This window comes from Nomascus leucogenys, chromosome 7b (genome assembly GCF_006542625.1).
Source record: "Nomascus leucogenys isolate Asia chromosome 7b, Asia_NLE_v1, whole genome shotgun sequence".
Classification (NCBI taxonomy): Eukaryota; Metazoa; Chordata; class Mammalia; order Primates; family Hylobatidae; genus Nomascus; species Nomascus leucogenys.
In genome coordinates, this window is record NC_044387.1 from 49,994,804 (window position 1) to 50,022,698 (window position 27,895).

The 27,895-nt window shown below is 44.1% G+C and overlaps 1 protein-coding gene and 1 pseudogene across 1 annotated transcript; one reads left to right on the top strand and one right to left on the bottom strand.

Annotated features, from left to right (window-relative positions):
* Positions 1-20,512: 20,512 nt before the first annotated feature.
* ZNF280A (zinc finger protein 280A) lies at positions 20,513-26,135 on the top strand. Its single transcript, XM_003282545.3, has 2 exons — positions 20,513-20,695; positions 24,170-26,135. Exon 2 carries the CDS (start codon positions 24,241-24,243, stop codon positions 25,867-25,869), a length of 1,629 nt encoding a protein of 542 aa, XP_003282593.2. The 5' UTR covers positions 20,513-20,695; positions 24,170-24,240; the 3' UTR covers positions 25,870-26,135.
* LOC115836194 lies at positions 22,885-22,977 on the bottom strand (annotated as a pseudogene).
* Positions 26,136-27,895: the final 1,760 nt, after the last annotated feature.

The following is a 27,895-nucleotide window of genomic DNA, read 5'->3' on the forward strand; positions in this document are numbered from 1 at the left end:
CTTGGACTTCCAGCCTCCAGAATTGTGGGAAAATAAATTTCTGTTGGTTAAGCCACCCAATCTATGGTATTTTATTATGGTAGCTGGCAAACAAATACATGATGTTTACTGCAGTCATTCAGATAATTTTGTGTATGTTCATTGCAGCACTAGTCACAGTAGCAAAGGCATGGAATCAACCCAAATTTCCATCAATGATAGGCTGGTTAAAGAAAATGTGGTACTGGCAGGGTGCAGTGGCTCATGCCTGCAATCCCAGCACTTTGGGAGGCCGAGGCAGGCAGATCACCTGAGGTAAGGAGATCGAGACCATCCTGGCTAATACGGTGAAACCCCGTCTCTACTAAAAATACAAAAAACTAGCCAGGCGTGGTGGTATGCGCCTGTAATCCCAGCTACTCAGGAGGCTGAGGCAGGAGAATCTCTTGAACCCGGGAGGCGGAGGTTGCCGTGAGCAGAGATCATGCCACTGTACTCCAGCTGGGCGATAGAGTGAGACTCCATCTCAAAAAAAAAAGAAATAAAAAAGAAAATCTGGTACATACACACCATGGAATACTATACATCCATAAGCTGGAAGCCATTATCCTCAGCAAACTAACGCAGGAACAGAAAACCAGACACCACATGTTCTCACTTATAAGTGGAGAGCTTAACAATGAGAACACATGGATACAGGGAGGGGAACAACACACACTGGGGCCTTTTGGGGGAGGGTAGGAGGGGGGTAGAGCATTAGGAAAAAGAGCTAATGCATATTGGGCTTAATACTTAGGTGATGGGTTGATAGTTGCAGCAAACCATCATGGCACATGTTTACTTACATAACAAACCTGCACATCCTGCACATGTACCCTGGAACTTAAAAAAATAAAGCAGAATAGAATAAAACTTTAAAAACTTGATTACATAAAAAAGAAAAAAACTCTGGTGGGCACCTTTCCCCTTGTGAGCCCAGCTTAATCCAGCGGGGAAACAAAACAATTTAATACATAGAATTTGTTTTCTACAACAATGCACTGATGTGGTGGTGACAGTAACGAGCACCAAACATAATAAGCACAACTATATTAGCTATCTATTACTACATAACAAATTATCCCAAAACTTAGTGGCTTAACAACAATAAATCATTATTACTTCAAAATTACTGCAGCTTAGCTGTGTGGTTCTTGCTCAGAGACTCTCATGAGGTTATACTCAAAATGTTGGCTTGGCCAACTTGATGAGGGCTGGAGGATCCTCTTCCAAGATGGCTCTTTCACTTGGCTGTTGGCAGGAAGCCTCAGTTCCTTACCACATGGACCTCTCCATAGGGCTGCTTGAATGCTATGACATAGCAGTTGTCTGTTTTCCACCAGAGCAGGTGATTCAAGAGAGCAAGCCAAAATATTTTGTATGACCTAGTCTTGGAAATCACACGTCATTATTTCCCAATATCCTGGTGGTGCCCTGCTCATTGTGACAGCACAAAATAAAAGTGTGGGGACACCATGAGGAAGGGATCACTGGGGGCACAAAATGTTTTGCATGCATTATTTTACAACAATCCAGGGAGGCAGTTACCATTTGCCTTTGTGCCCTAGAAATTGGCATTATATCTGGCAAATCCTAACTGCATGAGAATTTTTATTGTTGTTGTACAGATGGGGTCTCGTTATGTGGCACAGGCTGGTCTCGAACTCCTGGCCTCAAGGCATCCTCCTGCCTTGCCCTCCCAAAGTGCTGGGATTACTGGGACACAGTCACCGCACTGCTGCAGCTTTGACCTCCCCGGCTCAAGCAATCCTCCCATCTCAGCCTATCAAGTAGCTGGGTCCACAGGTGTGCACCGTGATTCCCCCCTCATTTTTTATGTATTCTTTGTAGAGATGGGGTCTCACTATGTTGCCCAGGCTGGCCTCAAACTCCTGGCACTGTTCTAGGAGTTCTGTATATTTTACTTCATGTAATCAAATCCTGAGATGGTGTGCATTTATTATTATTATATTCCTATTACAGATTTTTTAAAAATGGAGGTGTTAATAAACTTGCCCAAAGTCAAACAGTTAATAACATCCAGGATTAGGACCCAGGCAGAGTGAGTATAGATCCTAAACTCTTTTTTTTTTTTCTGAGACGGAGTTTCACTCTTGTTGCCTGTTGCCCAGGCTGGTGCAATGGCACGATCTCAGCTTACCACAACCTCTGCCTCCCGGGTTCAAGCGATTCTCCTGCCTCAGACTTCTCAAGTAGCTGGGATTACAAGCATGCGCCACCACGCCTGGCTAATTTTGTATTTTTAGTAGAAATGGGGTTTCTCCATGTTGTTCAGGCTGGTCTCGAACTCCTGACCTCAGGTGATCCGCCCGCCTTGGCCTCCCCAAGTGCTGGGATTATAGGCGTGAGCCACTGCGACCAGCCAATCCTAAACTCTTAATCACTCAGGTACATGTCTCAAAAAATTCTTGGTGGGCTGGGTGTGCTGGCTCACACTTGCAATGCCAGCATTTTGGGAGGCTGAGGCAGGAGGATTTTTTGAGGCCAGGAGTTTGAGACTAGCCTGGGCAACATTAAAAAAAAAAGCAATAGCCAGTCAGGGTGGCGCACACCCGTAGTGGTCCCAGCTACTTGAAAAGCTAAGGTGGGAGGATCATTTGAGCCAGGGAGGTCGAGGCAGCAGTGAGCCATGAGAGCACCACCGCACTCCAGTCTGGATGACAGGGTGGGACTTTATCTCAAAAAAAAAAAAAAGTTTCTGACAAGAGGCCAAATAAATAAATAATAAAACAAGAACCACATAATTAGATAACACAGCGTCTTAGTCCATTGTCTGTTGCTTACAACAAAATATCCAAAACTGGGTAGTTTATAAAGAAAATTAGTTTCTCATAGTTATGGAGGCTGGGAAGCTCAAAGTGGAGGGGGCATATCTGGTAAGAGCCTTCTTACCTGGTTGGGGGGCTCTGCAGCATCCTGATGCCACAGAGGGCTTCTCATGAAGGAGGCTGCATATGTTGGCTCAGGTCTCTCTTCTCTTCTTATAAAGCCACCAGCTCCCCTCCCATGATAACCCATTAACCCATTAATCCATGAATGGATTCATTCATTCATGAAGGCAGAGCCCTCATGATTCAATCACCTCTTAAAGGCCCCACCTTTCAATAGTCCCACATTGGAAATTAAGTTTCCCACACATGAGATTTGGGGTTCGCATTCAAACCATAGCACACAGATATGTCAGACTAGCATCTTTTGGCATTTATTGATAAGTTGCTTTGACTTTTGGGTTTGAGGCACTCAAGGCTTTGTGTTAATGAAACATCTCATGCTTGCTTGCCTTTGCAGTATCAACCCACATCCTACTCAGAAAATAAGATGCATTACTGTTTGCTTCAGAACATTTAAACATAAAATTATAATCATCAATCCTCTTTATAAATTTATCTCCATTCAAATTAAAATAAGCCAGTAAAATTATGTTAACAAACCACAATTTTAATATAGAGTATGTGAATAATAAATATCCATTTACACAAAAAGGTAGGAGAAGATGAGTGTATGTAGATGCAGAGAATATATATTGAAGGACACATCAGAAATTCTAAACAGCCATTTATTTTGGGAATAGAGACAGGTAACCGTGATCTGGGGCAGAAGGGAAACTTAGTTTACAATTAATGGATGAATTTTGGCCAGGTGTGGTGGCTCATGCCTGTAATCACAGCACCTCGGGAGGCTGAGGCAGGGGATCACTTGAAGTCAGGAGTTCAAGACCAACCTGGCCAACATGGTGAAACCCTGTCTCTACTAAAAATACAAAAATGAGCTGGGCGTGGTGGCGCGTCACTGTAGTCCCAGCTACTCAGGAGGCAGAGGTGAGAGAATCGCTTGAACCTGGGAGGCGGAGGTTGCAGTGAGCCGAGATGGCACCATTGCACTCCAGCCTGGGTGGGCAACAGAGCAAAACACCATATTAAAAAAAAAAGTAATGGATGATTTTTTGTGTGTTTGATTTTATTTTTAGCTCTATTTAAGTATTACTTTTAATTAAAGGTAGTGTTTTGTTTGCTTATTTATTGCAACCCAGAAAACACACTTCCAAATTAAGTTTGGGGAGATGCTCCCAAAGGTAGTTTTTAAGAAACAATGGAATAACCCTGAATACATTGTAAAAATATGCTTTTAGACCAGTAATCTCTCCTGAGTGTTTTAGTTTGTTTTGTTTTTATTATTATCATTATTATTATTATTATTTTGAGGCTGGGTCTCACTCTGTCACCCAGGTTGGAGTGCTATGGTGCGATCTTGGCTCACCGCAACCTCTGCCTCCTAGGCTCAAGCAATCCTCCCACCTCAGCCTCCTGAGTAGTTGGGACCACAGGCACGTGCCACCACACCTGGCTAGTTTTTCTATTTTTTGTAGACATGGGATTTTACCATGTCAACCAGGCCAGTCTCGAACTCCTGAGCTCAGGCAATCCACCCGCCTCAGCCTCCCGAAGTGCTTGGATTGCAGGTGTGAGCCACCATGCCTGGCCTTGTTTATTATTATTATCATTATTATTATTATTATTATTATACTTTAGGTTCTGGGATACATGTGCAGAACGTGCAGGTTTGTTACATAGCTATATACGTGCCATGGTGGTTTGCTGCAGCCTTGTTTTTAAATTAATAAAAACGTGTACGAAATAAGCTATTTATTCAATAGCTGATAGAAATGCATTCCTAATCACTGAAGAGACACATGCAATTTCAGGATTTCAGTGTTAGATATAACTTGGACTTTTTCTCGTCTATTCCAATGATTCATTACCGTTACTTGGAGTTTTTTCCTTAATCCACCTGGTAATGACTGAGCGTTTACCCAAAGCCTCAGTCTCCTCCAGCCTTGCAGTGGTGAGCCTTGCAGTGGTAAGACTCAGCTAAATCACTTGACCTAGCAGAGTACGTTTCTGTCACCGGTTCTCCAGTCTTCTTCCTTGCAGTACCCATTAAAGTTGGAGGCTCCCTCTGACCACCCCTTTTTTTTCTTGACAGAAAGAGCTGGGGATAACATGGGTCACCATAATTTGTCATCTAAGAATGTCCTAGGCAGCCACAAAAAAGAATGAAGTCATGTCCTTTGCAGCAACATGGATAGAGCTAGAGGCCACTATCCTAAGTGAACCAACCCAGAAACAGAAAACCAAATACCGCATGTTCTCACCTACAAGTTGGAGGTAAACAATGGGTACCCATGGGACTCCTGGAGGAAGAAGGAAGAGAGCAGGTAGTTTCCTGAGCCCAGCCTGCTGCCTGGGAGTATCCCCATATTGACTGGCAAGAGGTGGCTCCAAGACCCCGCTCCCAATTTTGGCTTTCCTAAAGTCAGAACTAGACATTCCTCTCCCTGGCTTCAGGCAGCCCACATGTCCAAGGCTCATAGTGTAGACCTTCTAGAAGTGGAGAAAACTGAATAATAATAGATTCCCCTTTTTAAATTCTCCCTCTACTCACATTACTGGCTACAGGCCCAAAGCCTATCTGAAAAGTGTGTCTTCTCTCCACTCAGTCTGCAGAAAGCATCTTGTCCTTCTCCATGGAAACCACCTTGGGTAAGTAGCCATCTCGCCCCAGCAGACCTGCCCAGCATCTGTAGACCATGTTGAACTCACACCCTCTGCTTCTTCATAACTTCACATTGTAAGGTCTTTTTTTATATTAGGCCATTAGCTTTCAGACCATTCTAATATACAGTTATCATTTGTTTTTATTATTTTCTTACCTATACCAGACAGATAGAACACAGATATTCCCCCAGCCTTTGAAACAGTGTGAAAATTGATCTCTCTCTGTCCTCAAGGTTTTGTCCCTCACAGTTTAGGAGAGAAATCAAGGGAGTTGGGCCCAGAAAGAGAATTGAGAGGGAGTCCCTACCAGCACTAGTCTCTAGGAAATACCCCAAAGTGGGAGAAGGCTGTTTCTTGGAAAATCAGGGCAGATTGGTATAATAAAAAAAAAAAAAAACCTTGGACAAGTGTGGGGGCCTCACACCTATAATCCCAGTACTTTCAGAGGCAGAGACAGGAAGATCAATTGATGCCAGGAGTTTGGAAACAGCCAAGGCAAAAGAGTGAGACTCCCATCTCTGATTTAAAAAAAAAAAAAAAGAAAGAAAAAAAATTTTGCTAGGCATAGTGGCACATTCTTATAGTCCCAGCTACTTGGGAGGCTGAGGTGAGCGGATTGTTTGAGCTCGGAGATTGAGGCTGCAGTGAACTGTGATCACACCATGGCACAGCGTAGGCAACAGAGCAATACCCCAACTCCAAAAAAAAAAAAAAAGAAAAGAAAAGAAAAAGAAACCCCCTTAAGGGCATTTGTTTGTGTCCAGGAGTCACCTGGGAGCTGAGCTATCCCTGCACATCCTCTACCTATGCATGAGGTGGCTCTCATTTTGCAGAGTATATTAGCTTGATATTGCTGCCATAACACAGAGAATGGGCAGCTTAAACAACAGATGTCTATTTTCTCACCACTCTGGCGGCTGGAAGTCAGAGATCAAGGTGTTGGCAGGTTTGGTTTCTTGCAAGGCCTTCTCTCTGTTGCTTGCAGCTGACCTTCCCTTTATGTGTTTGCATCCCTGGTGTCTGCCTGTGTCTCCATGTTTCCTCCTCTTATAAGAGTATTGCCAGATGGAATCAGAGCCAACCATAATGGCCTCATGACCTCTTTAAAGGCCTCATCTCCAAATATGGCTGCATTCTGAGGTACCAGGGGTTAGCATTTCAACATAGGAATTGAGGGGAGCACAATTCAGCCCATCATAGAGATTGATGGTGAGGGCTTCACTCACACCGGGTGCTTTACTTGGTGACAGCTGAGCAGGGGCCAGGGCCATCAAGAGCAGTGGTTTTCCAGCCAGGCTGCTCATTAGACATCTGAGAGCTTTCATAATACATACCCCTAGGTCCCACCTCTGGAAATACCGATTTAATTTGTCTGGGTTAAGAATCAAATGAACAGCCAGGTGTGGTGGTCCACTTTTGTGGTTCCCACTACTTGGGACCCTGAGGTGGGAGGATCGCTTGAGCCCGGGAGGTTGAGGCTACAGTGAGCTGTCATTGCACCCTAGAGCCTGGCAATAGAGCAAGAGCCTGTCTTAAAAAAACAAAACACAGCCAGGCGCAGTGGCTCATGCCTGTAATCCCAGCACTTTGGGAGGCTGAGGCAGGCAGATCACGAGGTCAGGAGATCGAGACCATCCTGGCTAACACAGTGAAACCCCGTCTTTACTAAAAATACAAAAAAAAAAAAAAAAAAAACAAAAAACTGGCCAGGCATGGTGGTGGGCGCCTGTAGTCCCAGCTACTCGGGAGGCTGAGGCAGGAGAATGGTGTGAACCTGGGAGGCGGAGCTTGCAGTGAGCCGAGATCGTGCCACTGCACTCCAGCCTGGGCGACAGAGCTAGACTCTGTCTCAAAACACACACACACACACACACACACACACACACACACACACACACACACTTTGGGAGGCCAAGGCAGGAGGATTGCTTGAGCCTAGGAGTTGGAGACCAGCTCGGGTAACATGGTGAAATCCCATCTCTACAAAAGATACAAAAATTAGCCAGGCGTGGTGGCACATGCCCGCAGGTCCTAGCTACTGGGGAGCCCCGGAAGATTGAGGCTGCAGTGAGCTGTGATCATGCCACTGCATGGTGACAGAGTGAGACCCTGTCTCAAAAAATAAAATATAGATAAATAAAAATAATCTGAAAACAGTGAAAGAAAAGCCTTCTCCTGTGAAGTGGGAGGTGGAAAAAGGTACTTCCTCTCAACCCTCACCACTAGCCTTTTCCCAGGTGGAGGGCACATGGATCCATTCAGGATCTGAAAAGGGACTACTCTAAGTTTTAATCTAACTGACCTGGGGTAGGGTTGGGCAATTTGAATCTGTAGCAGGATGAGAACCACAAGCTTAAAAGTCTTAGATTAGGTGCCTTGCTAAACAATATACAGCCGGCCCTCCACACCTCATGAGTTCCTCATCTGAGGATTCAACCAACTGTGGATTGAAAATATTTCAAAAAATAATAATAACAATTCAACAATTAAAAATAATACAAATTTAAAAACAATACAATATGACAACTATTTACATAGCATTTATTGTTATAGGCATTGCGGGCTCAGTGGCTAGCACCTGTAATCCCAGCACTTTGGGAGGCTGAGGCCAGAGGATTGCTTGAGCCTAGGAGTTCAAGACCAGCCTGGACAACACAGTGAGAACTCATCTCTTCCAAAAAAGAGGGAAAAAAAAGGCTAGCTGGGCATGGTGGCTTATGCTTGTAGTCCTAGATACTCAGGAGGCTGAGGTAGGAGGATCACTTGAGCTCAAGAGGTTAAGGCTGGAGTGAGCCATAATTGTGCCTCTGCACTCCTGCCTGGGGGACAGAGTGAGTCTCTGTCTCAAGACAACAACAACTATAATACATTGTCTTAAGTATTATAAGTAATCTAGAGGTGATCTAAAGTATATGGGAGGGTGGCAGGGCATGGTGGCTCATGCCTGTAATCCCAGCTACTTGGGAGGCTGAGGCAGGAGAGTTGCTTGAACCCGGGAGGCGGAGGTTGCATTGAGCTGAGATTACGCCATTGCACTCCAGCCTGGGTGACAGAGAGAGACTCCACCTCCAAAAATAAATAAATAAATAAAAATAAAGTATATGGGAAGATGTGTGTCGGTTATATGCAAATCCTAGGCCATTTTATATAAGAGGTTCGAGTATCCGAGGATGCTGGTATTCAATCCCCTTCAGATAGTGAGGGATGTCTATACTAAAATACTATACTAAAATATTTGGGATGAAGATGACAGTTGGGATAACTCTTAGATTAAGCTGCTGCAATCACTAGAGACACTTCTGTGGGCCGTTAGGGACCACATCATTCTGCATGTGCCCCTCGCCTTAAGTTCTGCATGTGCCACTCGCCTTAAGTTCAGAAACTAGTGAAGTGTAAAATATACATCTCATTAAGCCAGATTGGGGTACAGGCACACAGATGTGCTTTATTTGGCTTCATTATGCTTTAAAACTTAAAAATATATATACTTTTTGGCATTTTAAAATTGAGAGACAACATAAAAATTTAAATTTCCAGTGTTGCTTGGAAAACAGATCAGCAACACCAGCACTGCCATCAGGCAGAAATCAGATAAAATTGAGTAGTAGCATTAATATCCTTGAAAGACTGTTGCATGCTTCTATTTCCCAAGGGCTCATTTCTCTTTTACCCTATGCTGCAAATGTGTTTGATGCTCGGCCCTTATAAACATTTGACTTTAAGAATTCTGTTCTTAGTTTTTAAAATCCAGTATAAAAAGAAAAAAAAAAAGCTGGGCATGGTGGTTCACCCCTATAATTGCAGCACTTTGAGGGCCCAAGGCGAGTGGATCACCTGAGGTCAGGAGTTCCAGACCAGCCTGGCCAACATGGCAAACACTGTCTTTACTAAAAATACAAAAATTTGCCAGGCATGGTGGTGGGTGCCTGTAATCCCAGCTACTTGGGAGGCTGAGGCAGGAGAATCACTTGAACCTGGGAGGTGGAGTTTGCAGTGAGCTGAGATCGCACCACTGCACTGTAGCCTGTGCCACAGAGTGAGACATCATCTCATAAAAACAAAAAAAAAAAAAGAAAGAAAGAAAGGAAAAAGAAATTAAAATACATTTTTAGAAAAAAAAAGTAACAGAGTATTTTCTTTTCTTTTTCTTCCTTTTTTTTTTTTTTTTTTTTTGAGACGGAGTCTCACTCTGTTGCCCAGGCTAGAGTGCAGTGGCACGATCTCGCCTCACTGCAAGCTCTGCCTCCTGGGTTCACGCCATTCTCCTGCCTCAGCCTCCCAAGTAGCTGGGACTACAGGCGCCCGCCACCACGCCCGGCTAATTTTTTTTTTTGTATTTGTAGTAGAGACGGGGTTTCACCGTGTTAGCCAGGACAGTCTCAATCTCCTGACCTCGTGATCTGCCCGCCTCTGCCTTTCAAAGTGCTGGGATTACAGGCGTGAGCCACCACGCCTGGCCAGTAACAGAATATTTTCTAAACACTAACTTAGAAGTGTGAAAGTTGTCAGAATCAAAATGGAGCCACTAATGTTAAAACAACAACAACAAAGCAAAACTTGACAAACAGAGCTTGGGAAGGCCATGAAGAGAGGGTTTTCACGCTTGCATACCTGATAACAAAAACAATGACAAAAGACTCTACAGAAACAACCTGTTTCTGTACAAAGGGCATCGCAACCTTAAGCAAAAATACTTCCATAAGAGCATCTGCCCAGCAACTGCCTATCCAACCTTGGACTAGCGTCACTCTTGCTATTGATTTTTGTAGTCAAGGATAATTATCTCAAAACATTATGTAATCCTTCTTATGCTTCCTTTAAAAACCTTTGTCTTCCTTTACCTCCCCAAATGCACACGTAGGGACATACATATTTTCATTGCAATGCTCTATTGCCAAATATACATCATTTTCTTTTAAAGAGCTTCTCTCTGTTATTAGGTTGATGTAAGAATGTGCACTCGTTTTGGCTGGGCATAGTGGCTCACGCCTGTAAACCCAGCACTGTGGAAGGCGGGAGGATCTATTGAGCCCAGAAGTTCAAGGCTGCAGTGAGCCATGATTATGCCACTGCACTCCAGCCTGGAAGACTGAGGAAGACCCTCTCTCAAAAAACAAACAAAATGTTAGCCTCACAAAGAACCTCTACTGGGGCAGTGTGGAGGGGAAATGTGGGGTTGGAGCTGCCACACAGAGTCCCCACTGGGGCACTACCTAGTGGAGCTGTAGTGGATCCACCCATAGCTTGCACCCTGTGCCTGGAAAAGCCTCAGGCACTCAAATGCCAGCCTATGAGACTAGCAGCAGGGGCTGAACCCTGCATAGCCACAGGGGTAGGGCTGAACCCTGCAAAGCCACAGGGGTGGAGCTGCCTAGGGCCTTGGGAGCCCACCCTTTGCATCAGTGTGTCCTGGATGTGGGACATGGAGTCAAAGGAGATTATTATGGAGCTTTAAGATTTAACAACTGCCCTGCTGGGTTTCAGAATTGCATGGGGCCTGTAGCCCCTTTCTTTTAGCTGATTTCTCCCTTGGGAATGGGAATGCTTACCTAATGGTTGTATCCCCGTTGCATCTTGGAAGTAACTAACTTATTTTTTATTTTATAGGCTTATATGTGGAAGATTCTTGTCTTGTCTCAGATAAGACTTTGAACTTCTGAGTTAATGCCGGAATAAGTTAAGACTTTGGGGGATTATTGGGAAGGCATGATTGTATTTTGAAATATGAGAAGGACATGAGATTTGGGCGGGGCTGGGGCAGAATAATATAGTTTGGATGTGTTTACCCACGGAAATCTCATATTGAAATGTAATTCCCACTGTTGGAGGTGGGGCCTGGCGAGAGGCCATTGGATCGTGGGTGTGATTTCTCATGAATGGTTTAGCACCATCCCCCTGGGTACTATCCTCCCGATAGTGAGTGAGTTCTCAGTGACCTGGTTGTTTAAAAGTGTGTAGCACCTCCCCTCTTGCTCTGTTGTTCCTGTTTTCACCATGCGACATGACTGCTCCCCTTCAGCCTCTGTCATGATTGTAAGCCGACTGCGGCCTCCCCGCAAGTAGATGCCACTATGCTTCCTGTACAGCCCACAGAACCGTAAGCCAATTAAACATCTTGATAAATTATCCAGTCTCAGGTATTTCTTTATAACAATGCAAGAATGACCTAATACAGTTAGACTTAGGAGAGATTCTTGTACTTGTCTTACAATAAGAATGATGGGATTTAAAAATATAAATAGGCCAGGCACAGTGGCTCACGCCTGTAATCCAAGCACTTGGGAGGTCAAGGCAGGAGGATCACTTGAATCCAGGAATTGGTGACCAGCTTGGGCAATATAGTGAGACCCCATCTGTACAAAAAATTTAATTAAAAAATTAAAATAAGTGAGACACTGTGTATTTGTCTCTCTATGTCTGGCTTATTTCACTTAACATAATGCCAACTGGGCTTATCTATATACTTGCAAATAACAGAATTTCCTTTGATTTTAAGGCTGAATGGTCACCAGGTATGGTGGCTCTTGCCTGTAAGCCTAGCAGTTTGGGAGGCTGTATTACTCCATTTTCACACTGCTAATAAAGACATACCTGAGCCTGGGTAATTTATCAGGAAAAATAAATTTAATGGACTTAGAGTTCCACGTAGCTGGGGAGGCCTCACAATCGTGGTGGAAGGCAAAAGACACATCTTATATAGCAGCAGGCAAGAGAGAATAAGAGCCAAGTGAAAGGGGGAAACCCCTTAGAAAACCATCAGATCTCATGAGACGTACTCACTATCATGAGAACAGTATGGGGGAAACCTCCCTCATGATTCAGCTGTCTCCCACTGGGTCCCTCCTACAACACGTGGGAATTATGGGAGCTACAATTCAAAATGAGATTTGGGTGGGGACGCAGCCAAACCATATCAGAGGCCAAGGCAGGAGGATCACTTGAGTATAGTATATATAAAAATATAAAATGAAAGAAGGGGCCGGGCACAAGGGCTCACACCTGTAATCCTAGCACTTTGGGTGGCTGAGATGGACAGATCACTTAAGGTCAGGAGTTCAAGATCAGCCTGGCCAACATGGTGAAACCCCATCTCTACTAAAAATACAAAAAATTAGCTGAGCACGGTGGTATGCGCCTGTAATTCCAGCTACTGGGGAGGTTGAGGCAGGAGAATCACTTGAACCTGGGAGGCAGAGGTTGCAGTGAGCCAAGATTGTGCCACTGCACTCCAGCCTAGAAGACAGAGTGAGACCCTCTCTCAAAAAATAAAAATAAAAATAAAAATAAAAATTAAAATAAATTAATTAAAATAAAATGAAAGAAGGTAAGAATCCCTGCCATGGCACTAAATTTAAATGGAAATATGAGTACACTGTATTTTCTAGGTCTGTCTACTGAAACAATAACAACTGAGCATACTTAGTGCCCAGATCTTTTTTTTTTTTTTTTTTTTTTTGAGACGGAGTCTCTGTCACCCAGGCTGGAGTGCAGTGGCGCAATCTCGGCTCACTGCAAGCTCCGCCTCCCAGGTTCACGCCATTCTCCTGCCTCAGCCTCTCCGAGTAGCTGGGACTACAGGCGCCCGCCACCACGCCGGGCTAATTTTTTGTATTTTTAGTAGAGACGGGGTTTCACTGTGGTCTCGATCTCCTGACCTCGTGATCCGCCCGCCTCGGCCTCCCAAATTGCTGGGATTACAAGCGTGAGCCACTGCGCCCGGCCAGTGCCCAGATCTTGAATGTTTTTTTAAAATTTTGATTGACAGATGACAATTTGTATATATTTTATGATGTACATGATAAATATATGTGCACACATTGTGTAATGATTAAATCAAGCCAATTAACATATCAATCAAGCCAATTAATATAGCAGTCACCTCATATTTATAATTTTGTGATGAGAACATTCAAAATCTACTTACTCAGCAATTTTAAAATATTCTATACATTATTATTAATTATAGTCACCATGCTGTAATACTATACATTAGGTCTCCAAAACTAATAATTCCTCCGTTTAACTGAAACTTTGTAACTTTTAGCCTATTCTCCCCATCCTCCACCTGTCCTGACCCTAGTAACTACCATTTTACTCTCTGCTTCTGTGAGTTTAACTTTTTTAGATTCCACCTATAAGTGAGACACTGTGTATTGGTCTCTCTATGTCTGACTTATTTCACTTAACAAAATGTCATCCAGGTTTATCCATGTTGTCGCAAATAACAGAACTTCCTTTGATTTTAAGGCTGAATTTTAAGGCTGAATAGTGGTAAAGCATGGTGGCTTTTGCCTGTCATCCTAGCACTTTGGGAGGCCAAGGCGGGAGGATCACTTGACTACAGGCATTTGCGACCAGCCTGGGCAACAAAGTGAGACCTTGTCTCTACAGAAATTTTTTTTTAATTAGCCAGGTGTTGGTGGCATGCACTTGTGGTCCCAGTTACTTGGGAGGCTGAGGTGGGAGGATTGCTTGAATTCAGGAGTTCAAGGCGGCAGTGAGTTATGATCGTCGTGCCACTGCACTCCAGCCTGGGTGACAGAGGAAGATACTGTTTCAAAAAAAAAAAAGAAAGAAAGGCTGAATAGTATTTTATTGTGTATACATACCACACTATCTTTATCCATTCATCATGAACACTTAGGTTGATTCCACATCTTGACTGTGGTGAATAGTCCTGCAATGTACATGAGAGTAAAGATACCTCTTTAACATATTGATTTCATTTCCTTCGGATATATACCCAGAAATGGAATTGCTGAATCATATGGTAGCTCTATTTTTAATATTTTGAGGAACCACCGTACTGCTTTCCATAATAGCTATATCATGGCCAGAGCAGGAGAGAGGCGGGAGGTGCCACACACTTTAAAACAATTAGGTCTCAGGAGAACCCACTCACTATCATGAGGACAGTACCAAGAGGATGGTACTAAACCATTCATGAGAAATCCACCTCCATGATCCAATCACCTCTCACCAGACTTCATGTCCAACATCAGGGGTTACATTTTGACACAAGATTTGGTTGATTACAACATCCAAACTATATCAGGGGGCATGTCAAAAAAGACATGGAGAGCAAGACTGCCAAAAGCAGAGAGCAGAAACACATTTCCATCTTTGGGCACCTTCTGATGCTCTTGGATTCCATTTGGGCAGAGTAAGTACTAGCTCTCTGCAGACCCTGAACTAGGCCCTGTGGCTGCAATGAAAAGAACCTTAGGAGGAAACTCAGGAATAAAAACAGAGAAAGTGAGACTTGAGACTGAAATTATGAAACCAAGGAACTAGAAAACCCTGAGAACAGTTGATTAAAACATGGAATGACCGGGAGATCCAGAGTTTCATCAAAGAACGGGAATTACTTACCTTTTTTTTTTTTTTGAGACAGTCTTACTCTGTTGCCCAGGCTGGAGTGCAGTGGTGTGATCTCGGCAAACTGCAACCTCTGCCTCTCAAGTTCCAGGTGATCTTCCTACCTCAGCCTCCCAGGTAGCTGGGACTATAGGCACCCACCACCACGCTCAGCTAATTTTTATATTTTTTTGTAGAGACAGGGTTTCTCCATGTTGCCCAGGCTGGTCTCCAACTTCTGGCCTCCCAAAGTGCTGGGATTACAGGCATGAGCCACGATACCTGGCCAGGAATTTCTTTAACGTGAAGAGTTGAGGAAGAAGAATCATGAATAATCTAAAGCAATCGACTAGCATCTCAAGCAGAGGGGCATAAAGAAGAGTTGGCAGCACTGTCTCCAGATGGTGATAAGTTTGCAGGACTCCGGCCGGGTGCGGTGGCTCACGCCTGTAATCCCAGCACTTTGAGAGGCCGAGGCGGGCAGATCACGAGGTCAGGAGATCCAGACCATCCTGGCTAACATGGTGAAACCCCGTCTCTACTAAAAATACAAAAAATTAGCCGGGCGAGGTGGCGGGTGCCTGTAGTCCCAGCTACTCAGAAGGCTGAGGCAGGAGAATGGCGTGAACCCCGGGGGGCGGAGCCTGCAGTGAGCCGAGATCGCGCCACTGCACTCCAGCCCGGGCAACAGCAAGACTCCGTCTCAAAAAAAAAAAAAAAAAATTAGCCGGGCGTGGTGGCGGGCGCCTGTAGTCCCAGCTACTCGGGAGGCTGAGGCAGGAGAATGGCGTGAACCCAGAAGGCGGAGCTTGCAGTGAGCCGAGATCGCGCCACTGCACTCCAGCCTGGGAGACAGCAAGACTCCAACTCAAAAAAAAAAAAAAAAGTTTGCAGGACTCCTACTGGACTACTTATGAGGACAAACAGAGGCCAAGGAACCAATCTTGGCCCTGTCCTCATGGTTCTACATAGGATTCTGGGATACAGATGGAAGGACAGCGGTTTTTCAGTTTCTCCCTGTGCAAATATGGTTGTTTTTCCAACTCCCAAGTACCAGCCCCAGGTTTGCCATCCCCATTTGCTTTGAGGAACTGCTGTCACACCCCTGTCCATGATCTCTGTGAAAGATCCTCAGGTACCAAGATCGGAGTTCTGGAGCATGAACCCTCCAGGGTCAGCTCCATGCCTGTTTTCTGCTGTTCTCCCAGCAGCCCCCAGTCCCCAGCAGCAGCAGTCAACCTCTTTGGGCTCTGATTCAGATCCTGAACTTAAAAATAATGAGAACCTAGATCCCAGTACTGTCTGAAGTATAATAGAACGGCACAATTGTATGCGCTGGTGCATGGCTCCTTCCTCCCTCAGACTGATATAATGAGAATCAGGTGTGAAATAAATGAATGACTCTCTCTCAAAAAAGGAAAAAAAAAAAGACATGGGGAGCATGGTAAAGGGACTCCCACTTGACATTTGAAGCATCAAAAAAATAATGACAGTATCTGTTTATAACATTTTTAAATAACATAAATCTTCCTGATGCCACACTGATAGACAAATCAACATTCTTCTTTACAAAAGATTAATAAATATTGAAGGAATGATAGAATTTGAAAATGGCCATTCATAAAGTAGGAGATTAGACATACTGTCACTCATAGGCAACTTTGCATCCTTCACGTCTTTTTTTTTTTTTTTTTTTTGAGACACAGTCTTGCTCTGTCACCCAGGCTGGAGTGCAGTGGCGTGATCTCGGCTCACTGCAAGCTCTGCCTCCCGGGTTTGCGCCATTCTCCTGCCTCAGCCTCCCAAGTAGCTGGGACTACAGGTGCCCGCCACCACGCCCAGCTAATTTTTTTGTATTTTTAGTAGAGACAGGGTTTCACCACGTTACCCAGGATGGTCTCGATCTCCTGACCTCATGATTCACCCGCCTTGGCCTTGACCAAGTGCTGGGATTACAGGCGTGAGCCACCACGCCCGGCCTTGACCAACAATATCTTAACTGCTATGTCCCCTACCCAAATCACTGACCTCATCTTTCCCCTCCACTGGTCCTTTAACTGGAGCCACACTTGTCTCTGTGCTCTTCCTTTTCCAGGCCATGAAATGCCTGTGCCTCTGTGTCTTTCTTCTGGCCGGAAAATTCTCCTGATAGTCACCTTTATTCTCTCCTTCTTTTCTTCCTTTGACGTAACTGTCTTACAAACAGCAATTCCAACTCTGAGTTCATCTGATTGGGCACCTCTTTGTGCATCCCCCAAATTTAACTTCTAGCACTCTGTTTCATAAACACAGCAAGGTGGCATGAGTGATGGTCTGTCCCTGACCTGCATCCATTCCTGACGCGCCATCCATTTCCTATTCTGTGCCTTAAAGCGATAAAGGATTCAAGATTTCAGCCATTTTTTCTTTTTCTTTTTTAATCTTAAGGTCTGCTTCTACCAGTCATTTGAAAAACATATTGTGACAAGCTTTAATCTCATCACTGGAATTCTTTGTTTGGAAAGTGGGGCTGGTCCGAAAGAGTCCTGGAGAGCGTTTCCCAGTGGAAAATTCCCAAAGGCAGACTGACAAAGAATCAGCTATGGCCGGGTGGTGGCTCACGCCTATAATCCCAGCACTTTGGGAGGCCGAGGTGGGCAGATTACCTGAGATCAGGAGTTCAAGACCAGCTTGGCCAATGTGGTGAAACCCTGTCTGTACTAAAAATACAAACATTAGCTGGGCGTGTTGGCACATGTCTGTAATCCCAGCTACTTGGGAGGCTGAGGCACGAGAATTGCTTGAGCCTGGGGAGACGGAGGTTGCAGGGAGCGGAGATCACGCCACTGTACTCCAGCCTGGCCAACAGAGTGAAGTCTGAAAAAAAAGAATCAGTTATGGAGGGCAGGGTGCAGGTAGTTCATGCCTGTAATCCCAGAAATTTGGAAGGCCGAGGTGGGAAGATTGCTTGAACTCAGGAGCTTGAGACCAGTTCGGGCAACATAGTGAGACCTCATCTCTACTCAAAAATAAAAATAAATCAGTTAGACATGGTAGCATCTGCCTATTGTCCTGGCTACTTGAGAGGCTGAGGTGGGAGGATCGCTCGGGTCCAGGACATGAAGACTGCATGATCGTTCCACTGCACTCCAGCCTGGGCAACACAGCGTGAGACCATGTCTCAAAAAATAAATAAATAAATAAATAAATAAATAAAATTTTTAAAAAAAATCAACGATGAGGATGTTTCACCACATTCTGTGACTTTTAGATGCATTATAGTTAGTTTTCTGCAGAAAAGGAGGATACACTTTACAAGGAAACATAAATGTTTCATAGGAAAGGCATGTATCCTGATGCAAATTTATATTCAGACTATGTGATTTTATTTTTACTAGATTAGTGAGTTAGAATAGCTTAGTTAGAACAGCTAGATGCGGTCTTATTTGGGACTTTTAAAACTGAGCAAAAGAAAATAAGATGCAACTCCGAGCTATTTCTAGACACTCCTCTCAATTTTCTCACCTCCCACAAGCATTGTTGCCACAACCTTCTGTCTCAGGGGAAGGGCCTGCTTTATACCTGAGCCAGCCCCTGACCACTGCCTAGGCTTCCTGGAATCTTCCTAGCAGGATTCTGCTTCTGGAAAAGAGGAAGGAGTGAATATCAGTTCTGCAGAATACCCTTTCCTTTCCTTTCCTTTCCTTTCCTTTCCTTTCCTTTCCTTTCCTTTCCTTTCCTTTTTCCTTTTTCCTTTCCTTTCCTTCCTTTTTTTCTCTTTCTTTCCTTCTTTCTCTCTTTCTCTTCCTTTCTTTTTTCTTTTCTTTCTTTTCTTTTTTTTTTTGAGACAGGGTTTCACTCTGTCACCCAGGCTAAATTTTTGTATTTTCTTGTGGAGACGCGGTTTTGCCAGGTTGCCCAGGCTAGTCTCAAACTCCCGGGCTCAAGCCATCTGCCTGCCTCCACCTAAGCGCTGGGATTACAGGCGTGAGCCACCACGCCTGGCCCCTGGAAGAACTTTACTGTCTAAGTCTTGCACTTCATTTCACTTTGCTTGCTTATTTATTTATTTATGAATGAATGAATGAGACAAGGTCTCTCTCTTCCACCCAGGCTAAAGTACGGTGATACAATCATAGTTCACTGCAACCTCGATCTCCCTGGCTCAAGCAATCCTCCCACCTCAGCCTCCCGGGTAGCTGGGACTACAGGCACGTGCTACAACGCCTGGCTAATTAAAAAAAATTTTTTTTTTTTTTGGTAGAAACAGAGGTCTTGATATTTTGCTGAGGTTTGTCTGGATTTCCTGGGCTCAAAGATCTTTCCACCTCAGCCTTTGATAGCTGGGACTAGAGGTGTACCTCAGCAGCAGGCCTCATTTCACCTTGCTTTCCAGGGGGCATGCCCTTGGCTGCTTGCAATGCCCTCAAGCAGCCTTTCCCCAGTCCCTAGACAAGAATAAAGACCTTGTGTCACACACTTTTATACCACCTTGGGCTCCGCCTACCGGGTTCAAGCGATTATCCTGCCTCAGCCTCCTGAGTACCTGGGATTACAGGCGTGCACCGCCACGCCCAAGAAATTTTTGTATTTTACTTTATAAAGAATAGAGACAGGTTTTCACCATGTTGGCCAGGCTGGTCTCAAACTACTGGGCTCATGTGATCTGCGCCTCGGCCTCCAAAAGTGCTGGGATTACAGATGTGAGTCACCATGCCCAGCCCAGAAAGGTATTTTTAAAGTTTTATTGGGAGATGGTACTTTAAAACATTTTAATTACAAATGATTTTCGTTTTAATTTTGAGACTTGATTGCATTGCATTGGAATGGGGGTGGAAATATAAATATTTCTTACCTGTCAAGGGACTCCTGAGGCTCCCCCTCCCCCGCTTTCTAATCTGTGTTGCAAAGCCTGTAAAGACAGTGAAAGGGTGGGCCTGAAATTCAACTGAGAAGGTTCCAGGGGTAGCGAAGGAGGAGGGGGGAGGGAGAGACAGAGGGAAGGAAGTGAGAGGGGATGGGAGGGAACCAGGATAGACCTTTGACCCCTGGAAATGGATTAAGAAGGGAGTGGGCTGCTGCTTGGAGAAAGCTGTTGAAGACTCACAGTGAGGACCCTGTTTGGACACCTGGAAACTCCCACGGGAGCTCAGTCTTCAAGGGCTGTGGGAGTGAGACCCACCCTGCCCCCTGGGGCTCCTACTGGAAAGACATCTGCCTTTTAACTCCCTCACCTCTGTTTGAGCTCTGTTGGAACACACATGTGGACTGCCTCCCACTCCGCATCCCATCCCTTCTGACCCCCAGTAGCTGAGGGCCCAGGCACACTGCAGAGAAGGTGGTGGACTCCGAACAACAGAGAGAGGAGGGAGGACGCCCATCACCAGCTGAGTCAACCTGGAAGGCAGCCCTGAAGCCCCACCCTCATTCTTTCCTTTGAGTAGCAATTGGAGGAACGCTTTTGGCAATCAAGCGGGACAACAACTGAAAATCCAATCAGGATAAACTGTTTCAGACACGTGACTGGAAAATGATTGGGCTATAAGGGGCTTAAAAGGAGTGGGACCTTCTGATCTGGCCTCAGAAAGGACTTTGAAGAGCAAGCGGCGCTGTTCTCTTGCAGAAGCAGTGCTGCCGGTGTCTGGACAGATTTCTCCGGGAGGTGGAGACGAGGAAGCTCCAGCTTCGCTTTCCCTTGTGGCCCAGAGTGGAACATACTGAGCTGCACTGAATCATCTAGAATGCACACGCAACTTTAGGAACTGGTGAGCTGAGAAATTTGGTATCTTTCATTTTGCGTCTCTAAAACTAGAGCTGGCAAACTTGTTCTGTGAAAGACTAGATGGTAAATATTTTAGGCATTGCGATTCTCTGCTTCAACTACAGTAGTCTTCCCTTATCCAGGGTTTTCCTTTTCGTGCTTTCAATTACCTGCGGCTCCAAAATATTAATTGGAAAATTCCAGAAATAGGCAATTCATAAATTTTAAGTCGCCAGCCCTTCTGAGTAGTGTGATAAGCTCTTGAGTCAGCCCTGCCCTGGGATGGTAATCCTCCCTTTGTCCTGAGTCCCCATGCTGTTGGCTGGCCGCGCTCTCTGTACCTTAGTCACTTAGGAGCCGGCGCAGTTATCAGAGTGACTCTCCTGGTGGTATCTCAGTGCTTGTGTTCAATTAACCCTTATGGTACTTAATAATGGCCCCAAAGCACAAGGGTAGCAATGCTGGCGATTCAGATATGCTAGAGAGAAGCTGTGAAGTGCTTCCTTTAAGTGAAAATGGGAAAGTTTTTTTTTTTTTTCGAGACGGAGTCTCGCTCTGTCACCCAGGCTGGAGTGCAGTGGAGCGCGATCTTGGCTCACTGCAAGCTCCGCCTCCCGGGTTCACGCCATTCTCCTGCCTCAGCCTCTCCGAGTAGCTGGGACTACAGGCGCCCGCCAACACGCCCGGCTAATTTTTTTGTATTTTAGTAGAGACGGGGTTTCACCGTGGTCTCGATCTCCTGACCTCGTGATCCGCCCGCCTCGGCCTCCCAAAGTGCTGGGATTACAAGCGTGAGCCACCGTACCTGGCCTAAAATGGGAAAGTTTTTAACATAATAAGGAAAGAAAACAAAATCATATGCTAAGGTTGCCAAGATCTACAGTACATAAAGATATTTTGTCAGTGAGAGACTGCATTCACATACCTTTAATTTAATTTATTAATTTATTTTTTTGAGACGGAGTTTCACTCTGGCCACCCAGGCAGGAGTGCCACGGCGCGATCTCGGCTCACTGCAACCCACACCTCCCAGGTTCAAGTGATTCTCCTGCCTCAGCCTCCCAAGTAGCTGAGATTACAGGTGCACGCCACTATGCCCAGTTTAATTTTTGTATTTTTAGTAGCGATGGGTTTCACCATATTGGCCAGGCTGGTCTCAAACTCCTGACCTCAGGTGATCCACCCGCCTCAGCCTCCCAAAGAACTGAGATTACAGGCGTGAGCCACCATGGCCTGCCTGACATATCTTTTATTACAGTATATTGTTATAATTATTTTGTTATTCTTAACCTCTTACTTTGCATATTTATAAATTAAACTTGATCATAGGTATGTATATATATGAAAAAACATAGTATATATTGAATTTGGTTCCATCTGCAGTTTCAGGCATCCACTTCGGGGGTCTTGGAACATATGCCCCGAAGATAGCGGGGGACTACTGTACTCAACCGTGTCATAGAAGTGCGAAAGCAACCGTGGACAGCAGCACTAAACAAATGATCATGGCTGCGTTCCACAACACTTTATGGTGAACACTGACATTTTGAATGTTATATAATTTTCACGTCACAAAATATTCCTTTTTTTTCTTTTTTTCTGAGACAGAGTCCCTCTCTCTGTCACCCAGGATGGAGTGCAGTGGCGCGACCTTGGCTCACTGCAACCTCCACCTCCCAGGTTCAAGAGATTCTCCTGCCTCAGCCTCCCGAGTAGCTGGAGTACAGGCATCTGCTACCATGCCTGGCTAATTTTTGTATTTTTAGTAGAGAAGGGGTTTCACCATGTTGGCCACGCTGGTCTCGAACTCCTGAGCTCAAGTGATCCACCCACCTCGGCCTCCCAAAGTGCTGGGATTACAGGTGTGAGCCACCGTGCCCCGCCTCCTTTTGCTTGTTCATTCCCCAAATTTAAAAATGTACAAGTTTAAAAAAATCTTAATAATAAAAAAAGTAAGAAAACAATACCTTAAAAATGTAAGAAACATCCTTGGCTTCCTGACTGTACAAAAACAGGGGAAGGGCCAATTTTCCAATTCCTGTCTTAAATCATTGCCAAAATGTAGCTGATATCCATTAGTGAACTATAAAACAAGTTTAGTGGGCTGTCCGCTTACAAAAAGACATAGGATTTTTCACTGACCATAAGATGCCATCAATTATAAAAGATACGTTACTCTCTTTTTTTTTTTTACAACAGATGGTAAACATGCTGATATAACAAGGTTTGAGGGAGGCACATCTCACATGAGTGAAAACCCAAACATCATGCTTATCCTCACAAGATATGTCATTTTTGATTCCACTATAAAATAAAAATATATACTGCAAAAACAAATTATGAAATGTATTTCATATTGATGAGATGCTATGATGAGATGCAATCTGATTTAGAGATGTTAAAATGGAAATATAAGCCTGTACCTTAGAATCAATAAAATATGGCATAGAAGGTATCAGAGCCTATCCCTTGTGGTAAGGTGAAGGTATTAGAGTATTTGACAAAACTTTTGTTTCAATTTACACACACATACACATAGGTTTACCTTCTCCCTTGTACAACAGTATTAAATCATTTGGATTTGGATTTCATTAAATGCTTAGAGAATCTGGAATAAAGGATTAGAGCCTCTGGTACACCTAAATGATCATATTAATAATGGCTACTATTTATTTAACAAAGATTTAGCATGTACAGTATGACAGACATTGCTCTATAAGCTGAGGAGTAAACGAAACACAAGACCCTGCCCTCATGTGGCATACAGTTTAGTGGGTAAACACAGAAAAAACACAAGTTATATTTTTTAATTTTTTGTAGAGATGGGTCTTGATATGTTGCCCAGGCTGGTCTTGAGCTCCTGACCTCAAGCAATCCTCCCGCCTTGGCCTCACAAAGTGATGGGATTACAGGTATGAGCCACTGCACCTGTCCCAGGTTGGAGTGCAGTGGCATGAACATAGCTTTGAAGTCCGGGGCTCAAGTGTTCCTCTTGGCTCAGCCTCCCAAGTAGCTGGGACCACAGGTGTGTACCACCATGCCAAGCTAATTTTTTTAAATTTTTAAATTTTTTTGTAGAGATGGGTCTTGCTATGTTGCCCAGGCTAGGAGCAGAATGTTTTTGAGAGAAGTTTTGTTCAAGTTGGTTAGAAACCTTAGACATCTGAGAGAGTACATCTGGGATGAGGAGGAGGTGAGTGAGGCATCTAGAGTGCAAAACTTAGAGGCAAGCACTCTGAGATGTTCCATCTGCACCTCCTGAAATCTTGCTTCCTTTGCCTCACAACTGCAGAAGACCAGGGGAGGAGAGAGAGGTAAATTTGAAATTATTATGCCATTTAAAATGTTTCAAGCCTTATTTCTGCCACGTAAAATAGTGATGTTGATAGTTATCTCAGTGTTTTAAGGGAGGATACAATAAAGTAATGATTTTGTCTTTCGAAATAAATATTGACTGTTGTCACATGGTTGCACTTAGGTGGCAATTTGTAAAAAGACGGCTCTGGAAGTTGAAGGGACCAGTGGCTTCAAGCAAAAAGTAAATTGAAAATGGGAGATACCTTTTTGTGTAAGAAAGTGGAATCACCAAAGAAGAATTTGAGAGAATCCAAACAAAGGGACGAGGATGATGAAGATCCAGATCTGATCTTTGTTGGGGTGGAGCATGTACATAGAGATGCTGAAATTCTCTTTGTCGGGATGATTTCAAATTCAAAACCAGTCGTTTCAAACATTTTGAACAGAGTCACCCCAGGTTCAAATTCAAGAAGAAAGAAAATCTTCCATCAAGATCCTGCTCACGTGTCGCAGCCTGCAAATCATGTGACCTCTATGGCAAAAGCCATCGTGCCAGTTTCTCCGTCTGAGGGGATATCAACAGATAGTCCTGTCACTATGAAGTCTTCATCTGAACCTGGTTATAAAATGAGTTCACCACAAGTTGTTTCTCCCAATTTCTCAGATTCGCTCCCCTCAGGGACTCAGTGTCTAGTTGGAGCTATGGTCTCTGGAGGAGGCAGAAATGAGAGTTCTCCTGATTCAAAGCGACTTTCCACTTCAGATATAAACAGCAGAGATTCCAAAAGGGTGAAACTCAGGGATGGAATCCCAGGTGTACCTTCTTTAGCTGTGGTCCCTTCAGATATCTCTTCTATAATAAGCACAAATACACCCCCACAGGGGGTCTGCAATTCATCAAACCATGTTCAGAATGGAGTAACATTTCCTTGTGCTGATGCTAATGGAAAGGCACATTTCAATCTTACCAATCCAGAGAGAGCAAATGGGTCTGATGGCCTGGTAATAACAGACATTCCAAGTCTAGCAAGTCAAAACAAGACCTTTGATCCCAAGAAAGAAAATCCCATCGTGTTACTTAGCGACTTTTACTATGGACAGCATAAAGGAGATGGGCAGCCGGAACAGAAGACTCACACCACCTTTAAATGCCTCAGCTGCGTGAAAGTTCTAAAAAATATTAAGTTTATGAATCACATGAAGCATCATTTGGAATTTGAGAAGCAGAGGAATGACAGCTGGGAAGACCACACCACCTGCCAGCACTGCCACCGGCAGTTTCCCACTCCCTTCCAGCTACAGTGTCACATTGATAGTGTACACATCGCCATGGGGCCCTCTGCTGTCTGTAAGATCTGTGAATTGTCATTTGAAACAGATCAGGTCCTCTTACAACACATGAAGGACCATCATAAGCCTGGCGAAATGCCCTATGTGTGCCAGGTTTGCCATTACAGATCATCGGTCTTTGCTGATGTAGAAACACATTTTAGAACATGCCATGAAAACACAAAGAATTTGATTTGTCTGTTTTGTCTCAAACTTTTCAAAACTGCAATACCATACATGAATCATTGTTGGAGGCACAGCAGAAGGAGGGTCTTTCCGTGTTCCAAGTGCCGGCTACAGTTTTTGACGTTGAAGGAGGAAATAGAGCACAAAACCAAGGACCATCAAACATTTAAAAAGCTGGAGCAACTGCAAGGGTTGCCTCGTGAAAAAAAAGTTATTATTCAAACTTCAGTTCAGCCAGGATCAAGTGGTATGGCTTCCGTTATTGTTAGCAACACTGACCCTCAGCCTTTTCCTGTAAAAACGAAAAAGAAGATGGCTATGAACGCTAGAGATTCCAGACTCCCTTGCAGCAAGGATTCTAGCTGAAAATATGTTCGACTCACTTCCAGGAGTTCCGAAAGGCAGAAGTGAGGCTAGGCCATATGTGCATTGTGGCTGTAGATGCTAGCAAGCAGTGTCATCAACTGTCAGGTTTTTTTTTACAGTGACATCTCATCAGCTCCCTATTGTGAAGAAGTAGCTCCAAAGTCTTTGAGCCCTTTCCCAGTCAAATGCTCCCAACAGGGCATCTCTTATTCTGACCTCAGAGGTTTTTCTTGTTTATGAACTTTAAATAAATGGAATCACACAAAGATTCTTGTCTTTGGCTTTTTAAAATAAATGAGATGGCTGGGCGTGATGACTCATGCCTGTAATCACAGCACTTTGGGAGGCTGAGGTGGGTGGATCACTTGGGGTCAGGAGTTTGAGACCAGGCTGGCCAAGATAGTGAAACCCCTTCTCTACATAAAATAGAAACATTAGCCAAGCATGGTTGTGGGCGCCTGTAGTCCCAGCTACTTGGGAGGCTGAGGCAGGAGAATCGCTTGAACCTGGGAGGGGGAGTTTGCACTGAGCTGAGATCGCGCCACTGCCCTCCAGCCTGGGTGACAGAGCATGACTCGGTCTCAAAATAAAGTAAAATAAAATAAGTGAGATGCATTTTTGCTGTGTGTAGCAGTAGCACATTCTTTTTCATTGCTGGGTAGAATTTTGTTGAGTGTCTGTGGCAGTTTTGTATAAATTTATTTCACTGTTGATGAACTTTGAGGCTGATTCTTTGGCAATTTTGAATAAAGCTGCTATAAGCTTGTGCATGTCTTTTGGTAAGCATGTAATCATTTCTCGTGGGTATATATAGCTATGAGAAGTGCTGGAACTGCATATATTTAGCTCTTTAGTATAGATACTGCCAAATACATTTCCAAAGTGATTGAAATGATTTACATTCCCACCATCGATACTGCAAATTCCATTGCTACTGATCCAGCACTTGGTACTGTCAGTCCTTTTCGTAAGTGCCCTTCTCTTGAAATTGTAGTGGTACCTTATCGTGGTTTTAATTTGCATTTCCCTGATGAGTAATGGATCTTGAGATTATATAGTTATCAGCCACGTGATTTTTTTTTTATTAAATATCTATTCAAGTTTTGCCCCCTCCTACCTTTTTAAAAACTAGGCTGTCGACTGGGAAGGATGCTGGGGCACTGGAAATATCCCATATTTGGATCTAAATGGTGGTTTTATGGTTTATCTTTCATGAGCCTTATTTAAGAAATTGTCTACAAAGGACATAAAGATATTCACTCTATGTTCTAGAAGCTTTACTGTTTAGGTGAGACATCTCAAACTGATTTTTTGTTAATGGTGTGATAAGGCACGAAGACTAATTTTTTCATATACATACCCAAAATCAATCAGCACCACTTACTAAAAAGACCACTCCTTCCCTACTGTATTGCCGTGGAAACTGTGTGAATCAGGTATGATTGTATATACGTGTTTCTGGAATCTATTTCATTTCATTTGTCCTGTTCTCTATCCTTGTGCTAATGCTGCAGTATCTTAATTATTGTAGCTTTGCATAATCTTCCATGTGGTAGTTTCATTTCTCCAACTTTGGTGTTCAAAATTGCCTTGGCTATTCCAAATGCTTTGTGAATTGAAGTGGCTTTCATGGGTGTCCTTTGCTTGGTCTCAAACTCAGGTACAATAGTTTAATTGTGATGTTAGCTGTGGGGCTCTTTGTAGTTACCCACTGAGTACAGGGGAATCGACTTACAAATCAGTAACAGAAAGATCACTGAAAAAAACCCCAAAGTTCCTAAATTAGGCAATACAGTTCTAAACAGGGCTGGGACTAGGGTGAGGCAAGCAGGGAACCTAAGGTGACAACGTGCCATCCCTGAAGCTGGGAGTGGGTCTCTCCTTAATGTGCCCCAGCCTCCTTGCTTATCTCACCCCAGTCCTGGTCCTCATTCTAAATAACCCATAGCTCCCCTAAGAAATTGCAGTGAAAAAAGGAAAATGTTGAACTGAAAGATATTGAAAACAACCACAAAATTTATGGGGT